Raw genomic sequence first — 7858 nt, 5'->3', positions numbered from 1 at the left:
AAAGCAATGACACCTTACAATACTCATGTATAGTTATGTTTAGATATTTTTAGGTATCAGGTCGTAAGGTATCTTCTGCTAAAAACATATGAAGCAAGGAGAAACATAAACATTGCATAGTGTAGGAACCCTCGTGGCCACCCGCTACTGATCTGCTGCCGCCGGGGCGTGCGGGGCGAGAGCTAGGCGAGAGGGTTGGCGTGACGCTCCATACCCACCCGTCCGGTCGCCCCGTCTTAATTAAACCTAACAAGCCAACTCCGCCCGCCGCGGTCTGTCCGCCGCCGCTCCGCTGTTGTGCCGCCCGGCCGGACAGCGGCTCGCTGTGTAGTGGACGGGCGGCCCTGCGGACGCCAGCTACAACTAGGGCAGCGGCCTGTTCCGCGCCGACTCTAGCCCCCGACTCGCGGGAGCTCGCGGACCAGAACAGCGCCCTTGATCCAGTTCCGAGCGGCTATCCGCCGCGCGGCCGACGCGGCCGACGCGGCGATGCCTGTCCACGTCCACTCACTCCAGCGGGTGTGACCTAGTGTGACGCGGTCGCGCTGTCCACCCACGCCGCCGCTGTCCGTCCGCAGGAGCGTGTCCACTCCAGCAGGAGACAGATCTGATCGACTTCCGCGGTGCCTATCTTGGGTCGTACAGTCCCCCAAAATTTAGTGTTTTATTTACCTTTTATTTCGAAGACTTTAGAAGAATTTTCCGAAAATGGCTCCGGAAATTCAGGGAACTGTCTGGCCACGCTCCAGTGTGACGTGCGGTCCTCCTGACTTAACGCCGCTCGCCCGTGTGTGTTTGCAGGTGGAGGTAAAGCCGTACGTGCTCGACGACCAGATGTGCGACGAGTGCCAGGGGCAGAGGTGCGGCGGCAAGTTCGCGCCCTTCTTCTGCGCCAACGTTACCTGCCTACAGGTGAGATGGCGACGACGACGACGACGATGACGATGGTCCTAAGGAGGGAGTGTTGACGAACGCTCTCCAGATATCCCCAGGACGCCCGATTCCTTATCTCTTATCTCTCTGTTGCAGTATTACTGCGAGCACTGCTGGGCCACCATCCACTCGCGGCCGGGCAGGGAGTTCCACAAGCCCCTGGTGAAGGAGGGCGCCGACCGGCCCAGGGCCGTCCCCTTCCGCTGGTGTTAATGAAGGGCCGCGAGGGTCGGCTCGCACCGGGCCGGCGCCTCAACCTCTAGACAATTGTAGGATAATCCAATTTTTAGAGAATACCCCAAAGACTTGTTGAACCCGAGACATGTGGAGAGAAAAAAAATGAACTTTTTTTTTTGTTTTTCTATGTAATAAAAGAGTATATCCACATGCTCGGGTCGTGTGCTCAGTGTCGGTCGGCGCCGCGCAGCCCACCAGTATTACCACCTTTGTCTAGCTAAATTAAATGAACTCGTGGCGGGCTGTGGTCTGGTGTAGACTGTGACCATGGGGCACGCCACAAGACTCGCAACAAGTTGCAGGGCAAAAATAATAATTCAATTCTTAGCATCCAAACTGTGTGGGTGGAACTGCTCACCTCTAGCTTAAGAGGGGGTAGACCACCACACAGTCTAGTTGTTGTGTATGTGTGAGCGCGTGTGATAGTCTAGAGCCTCTACAAGCTCGTGCGTTCAATGCTAGTTAGAGTCCAACAGGGCTCTAATGCTAGCTTGGCCCAACAAGGGGCTCTTTAGTCATTTTTATTACAACGTTAGTCAGCGTGTGCTTGCTCAGTGTGCTTCTATTCATTTTTAAAACAAATTTCAGCTTTCTCTTTTTTACAATGTGCATTTTTTTTTATGTTGCCTGCTGCTGATTCTTAGCATCTCTGCCAATACTTTCAATTTTTAAAATGAACTCCTCAGGGTATCTGTAAATATTAATTCGATAATTTAATCTACTTTTATATACATGAAAGGAATGAAGTATTCTTGCTGCCCAAGTACGTTCAGTACAATTTTTCTTTCTGTGTTTATCTATCACCTTGGCCTTTCTTAGAGGCGCTTTGCCTCTGATTTGCTTTTGCATCTAACTTTGAGACAGAAATTGTGCATATGAACTGAGAAAAGCACAACGTCCCACGCAAATTGCTTTTTATACCAATCATGTTTCCAAAGAATGTCTTGAACTCAGCTCTCAAAGAGTGGGAGCTCGTCTTAATCTTTGTAATTTTTTATATTTTCATTAGTTGTACATATAGTTTTGCAAAAAAAAAAATCCAAGCAAAACCAAAAAAAAAAAAAAAAAATGGAGATGAAGTAAGTACCATTAGTTCAAAATATTGATTTGTTTCATGATAAGAATTTATCTTCCATATTTATTTTTTGGGTCTCATTTTTGTATATAATGAAGCTTTCTCAGAAAAGCAGATGGCATATGATGTCTTGCTTCAATTTTTTGTTGTTGTGTTATTTCCTTTTTTGTTTGGTGATGACTAGAGTATGTAAGTTTAACAAAGAATTGGCAGAGACTCTAAAGTAATGCAAGCACACGCACCCCTTAGTTACCCCTTTCACAAAATCTTACCAAAAGTTTAGTGTTGCAATTATTGTGTGAAAAGAGACCCATTTTTATGATTTTTGATATTTGTTTTGATTTTATAGTTTATTCATAGATTGTTTTTTCTCTACCGGCCAAACCATGTAGAGGAAGGTTGACATGTTTTGTCTCTTAGATGTTTCCCTTTATTATAATGAAATATATGTGTTTAGCTGTTTGGGTTCCAGTCCAATCATATGGCTATCTAGCTTTGGAGAAGGCATGAGAATAGGGTGGCATAGCCTAATTTGTTGTGATTTTTAACAAATTTATAGTAGTGTTAGTCCTATTGTGACAGCTGTCCCTTATCCGTGTGACACTTCTCCTGGTTGGTGAATCATCTCGTCAAACTTTAAACATTTTATTTTAGAGGAGAAAAAATATGTCTTAGACTGTTTGATGAGAATGTGTTCTATCGCTGGAATCATTTGTTTTAGAAGAACCTTCTGTTGCCTCTTGGCTACTGTGTTCTTGCCAAGTCATGTGCGGAGCCTCCAATTGGTAAATATAGATTTTACCTTGTGTTCTTTATGACCTCAAGGTCTAGAAGCCCAATGGCTCATTTAACTATTATTTGTTATGTGTGATACCTAGCTACATATATAATTCACTTTGCTCTTTTGCACGAATATCCTATCTACATATACACAACAAATGTGTAGGCTTATGAATATTTGGATCTACTCCTGTCGTGTTTTTCATATAGATTTTTGTATTTCCTTTAATCAGGAAGGTTTTTTTGTACCCTTCTTTTGATGTGTCTGATGTAATAGACCAATGGTGATGGAATGTATAAGAGCCTACCACATGTTGTGGAAAAAGGCAAAGCCAAACATTCTTGAGGCAGAGTGGTGTTGGGTCAGCTTATCCCAATGCTGAGATGGACCAGCCTCATATATCTGCACTGCTCACCTTAAGTAGCAAGCTAACTTTATTTTTCATGTCTGTTGAATGATTACACGTGATTCCTCATACCAAAGATGACTGTATGTGAAATCTTTGATTCTCATGATCTATGAAACTTCTGGCTCTTTTGTTTGCTCAGAGAAGCAAGCAGACTTCTATGTATTATATATACATAAATGCATATATACATATACATTTTTTACTTGTCTTATAATTCAATTTGAAACCATTTCAGTGTGTGTGTATATAATATGTCATTTTCATAAATGTTATTGGTAGGCATACAAAGTTAATGTATAGAATCCAAATTTGATTAGAAAGAGTTGTAGTCACAACCACCAGTATTTGGTTCTAGTATCTGAGCGATGTGCCAGAGCTACCAAGTATTGATTTTTATTTTTTTTAAACAAAGGTACATTTTCAACCTGTCAATGGATTAAGTTTTTTTGCCCAAGATGCATTATTGTGCCTTGGGCGGGTGGGTAGCATTCTAGTCATCAACATTGGGGCTCATGTGATCTGCCTTGTATGTTCATGTATTGTGAGTCGTTCCTACATGGGTGTATAGCCTTTGTAATGCATTACATCCAAATAAGCTCTGGTAGCTCGAGGTTTTCAAAATAATGTGTAACATTTACCTTTCAGTCAAATGGTGCCATCTTTAGAGGTCTATCTATCTGCAGTGGGTCTTCTGCATTTCAATTCCTGTTTTGAAAAAAAAATACCAGCAAGGTCTTTTATGCCTTCCTGACTAATGTAGATCTTTGTGAGATTTTAAGATTTATACTGATGTTTAAATGTCGTAGTTGTGTGTGTTCTACAAATGAAATTTGATAAAATATTAAACCTTACCAAATATCTTCATGTTTTTTTTGTTGATTTTTTCATTTTATACTTCTTTCATAGAAAATGGTTGTTTTTTGTTCACTGTTTTTTTATTTTTTTTAATGTGTGTAATGGGAAGTTTGTGTTTTATGGTTTTCTGTGTTACATGCCATGGCATGCAGGTCGGGGGCCGGTTCTCAACCGCGCTAGCAATGTTAAAATGTGTCTGGGCAGTTGGTTGGCTTTTCTTGATGACTGACTGGCCTAATATATTATTATCTTTTTTACAATAGCATGTATTGTACTATGATTTTCAATGAAACACAAAGGAAAAAGAAAAAAACATTTTATTGTAATGTGATAGTTGTATTTAATACAAAAATCTACACGTGATTATTTTGTAGCCTTGGGTAACTTATTTAACGTTAGCACTATATATTTAACTCTTTTTAATAAGACTTCTTGAAATTGTTCTTAAATATTATATTCCAGTGTGATGATTCCATTTATATTATGTAACTTTTGGTATTGAAATTTTTTTTGGATGTTTGATTTTGTTTGCCTTTACTTTCACACCTCAATTGGACTGAGGAGATAAAAATATGTTTCAGTAAGGTTTGCAAAGAAAGTCATGCCAACTAAGTCAGTTTCTTTTTCTTATAGACTTAATTAAGAAACCACATTCTTGTTGTTGGGAGGTCTGCCTGTGTGTTTACTTCTCACGTATGCTTTCGTCACAGAATAAGTATTTTTTTTAAATTGTCAAGTAAACTTTGTTACTAGAATTTATATTCTGCCACTCTTGTGCTGTGTAAAGATTGAATGTTCTTTAATATTGAACATTGCAACAATGCTCAATGTTGAGAAGCATCGTTTCGGCTTCTGTTAAAACAGAATACAATTATGTGCAGCTAATATTTTTTTATTCTTTTTTATTTGTTTCCTGAAGAGTTTGACTTTATGGTTGAACATTTGAGTTGTGTTTTTATTATTATTTATTGTATAAGTGTGCTGTTTCCCTCAGATTTTGTTACATCTTTTTAGAAACATTAAAGCTTTAATGACCTACTTAGTTTTTTGAACCCTTTTCTACATTTTTCACATTGTGTTATTTTATACAAATGGCAAGACTTTAATGAACTTTTGTTCCTTTTCTTCATTCCCAAGTGTTTCTAAGATAGGTGTGAGACTTAAAAAGAGTCTCCTTATTATCCTTGCTGGTACCATACTTGATGAATGAAGTACCAAGCTTCTTCACCTGATTGTCCTTGCATATTTATATTATGACCAGAAAGGGCAGCATATCTTATTGCAAGTGATCTTAAAAGCATTTCAGAAAATCTATTTTCATATTTCTGGAATCATAAATTAAAATAGACCATTAGCTCTTGTCTGAAATAAGAAATTTTTTTGAAAAATATTTGTTGCGATAAGTTTGTCATTGTACATCCCAAGTAGACTGGTTCTCTTGATATCAACACTTAAGGTTTAATCATTTCTGTTGAATTCCTCCTTGCATCTCCCTTTTCCTCTTTCCCGACTTATTCCTTTTGTGTCTCATTTATTTTCTCGCAGTTTCTGAGCCCCAGGCTTCACAGTCCTAGAGCAGCCACAAATGAGGTGTTATCTCTCCCTACCATTTGTTTACCTCCTACGTGGTAGTTCTAGGACTCTAAATCTATCGTATTCTTGGATGCAATGTCTGATTACACTCAAACAATGATCAGCAGACTTCTTAACAATCAAGCCTAATCGAAGAAAGAGGGAAAGGAAAAGATAAGAGAGTACGAAAAATGTTTTATGAAACATTTGGTCCATAGAAAGTGTGGAAGTAATGGCTCTGGTGGTGGAGTGGGATATTCCCAAGGTAGCAAACAAGTTCTGTGTAGTAGTGATTTTTATATCTATACATCAATGTGTTTAGCACTTATTGTATACTATATGTTACTCTATTCATGTCTATGTCATGCATGGTGCTTAAAATTAGTCTGTTCCATGATACATCTGGTATTATCTTTTGTTTCTTGAAAGGGAAGGAAAAGTACAGAGAAGATGAATTTTGTGAGTTCTGTTACTGCTCTAATCATGAGAGGAAATAGAAATTGTAATTTGTTATTTTTTTGACTTAGTACCCTAGGCAAACATAATTAACAGTATTATTGTTCCCCTGGTATGGATTGAATCTTTGTGCAACAAGAGTTTGTCATTGGAAAAGTTTTTCCCATGGTCCATTTAAAAAAAATTAAAGCTAAATTCTCCTTCCATTTTTTCTTGACCATGTGGCCCTTTACCACTAAAAGAGTGTGAGATTAGAGGAAAAATAATCCAGGGAAGGTAGGAAAGTGGGTCATTGAAAATTTGAAATGTATGTTTGTGATTTACAGCTGATATTTTTATCACTTTTCTACATACTCCTTTAAAATTGTAAGTTCAGTCTTATCACCAATTTGTAGTGTGGCTTGCTGTTAGTATTATATGTATGAATAACCAGTTACTCTCATACCATGTACGTACTTTTACCAGGGGATCTTTTCCTTGTTCGTTTGTTGGATGTGCAACTTTCATGTTTTTTGAATATAACCATTAAATGTGGAATCTTATATAAAATTCAGACTTTCCCTGATTTATTCCCCTTCCTTCCACTTCCCTCAATAGATCCTAATCCAACGTAATGGTATTAAAAAAATAACACATTGGAGCACTTTTTAAGAAAGTTATTATTTACTTAAAGTGGGAGGGAGTCAATGGAAGCCTGTAGTTGGATCAGGGACTCCTTGGCCATGACCCCGACGGAGCCCTCCGGGGTGGTGGGATCCTCGAGGCAGAGGATGTCTGCGGCCTCGGCCAGCACCTTTGCGGCGGCGGAGAGGTCCTGCCGCAGCTGGACCTCGGTCAGCTGGTCGGTCTGGAAGTGGCTGCGCGCGTGCAGGATCATGGGCACGTGGAGCTCGTAGAGGGTCAGGCCTGTGGACACACCAGTGCTGTCAGTGGGAGTGGGAAAGTCTCCTCGTCGAGGGACAGGGCCAGGAAAAAAAAGAAGTATTGTGAGGAAAATTTTCAAGACTCTTTTTAAAGTCCTACATTTTTACCCGAAAAGTTTACTTTTTCATAGAAATATTTCAAATGTTTTTCTGGAACACTCGCCTCTGATCCTGGACATGCCGGGGGCGACCACGTCCAGCGCGGCCAAGATCTCCCTGCAGAGCTCAATCTTGCGCTCGAGCAGGATGTCCGGCAGGTCGTCGAGCGCGTAGCCCTCCACGCGGCCGTAGAGCTGCGCGAGGGAGTGCTTGAGCTGCAGCAGGAGCGCGTGTCGCGGGTGGAACACGGTCTTGTACTGCTTGAGGAGCTTCTCGCGCGCCTCGACCGGCCCCAGCGCCAGCGCGTCCCCGCTCTCGAACTGGTCCACGGCCTCCTGCTCCGCCTGCACCACGCCGAGCACGCGGCGCACCTGGTCCGCGCGCAGCGTGTTGCTGCAGTTGTACCCGTTGCACTTCCACTCGGCGCCCTGGTCTGCAACACGGACAAGTTCCCCGCCAGTATGAGCACGGGACTCAGCTTGAGCCCGAGGGATCATTTACTAAAAACTCAAGCACAC

The 7858-nt window shown here is 41.2% G+C and overlaps 2 protein-coding genes across 2 annotated transcripts in view; one reads left to right on the top strand and one right to left on the bottom strand.

Annotated features, from left to right (window-relative positions):
* Window positions 1–6867, top strand: part of LOC127748723 (cytoplasmic polyadenylation element-binding protein 2-like) — a gene marked incomplete in the record, with an annotated part of 85781 nt that extends 78914 nt beyond the window's left edge. The window contains 2 exon segments of the mRNA XM_052272744.1: window positions 814–912; window positions 1030–6867. Coding sequence (XP_052128704.1) covers window positions 814–912; window positions 1030–1146 — 216 coding nt within the window.
* Window positions 6868–6959: 92 nt separating this feature from the next.
* On the bottom strand, window positions 6960–7773 carry LOC127750625 (SET domain-containing protein SmydA-8-like; the record flags this gene model as incomplete). The annotated part of the gene is given in 2 exon segments (XM_052272746.1): window positions 6960–7224; window positions 7405–7773. Coding segments are annotated over 2 exon segments (608 nt in total), but the record flags the coding sequence as incomplete, so codon positions are not given.
* Window positions 7774–7858: the final 85 nt, after the last annotated feature.

Source organism: Frankliniella occidentalis, unplaced genomic scaffold (assembly GCF_000697945.3).
Source record: "Frankliniella occidentalis isolate FOCC.00 unplaced genomic scaffold, Focc_3.1 Scaffold223, whole genome shotgun sequence".
In the NCBI taxonomy this organism is placed as follows: Eukaryota; Metazoa; Arthropoda; class Insecta; order Thysanoptera; family Thripidae; genus Frankliniella; species Frankliniella occidentalis.
The sequence above is the reverse complement of the archived record's forward strand: the minus strand, read 5'-3'. Positions and strand labels throughout refer to the sequence as shown.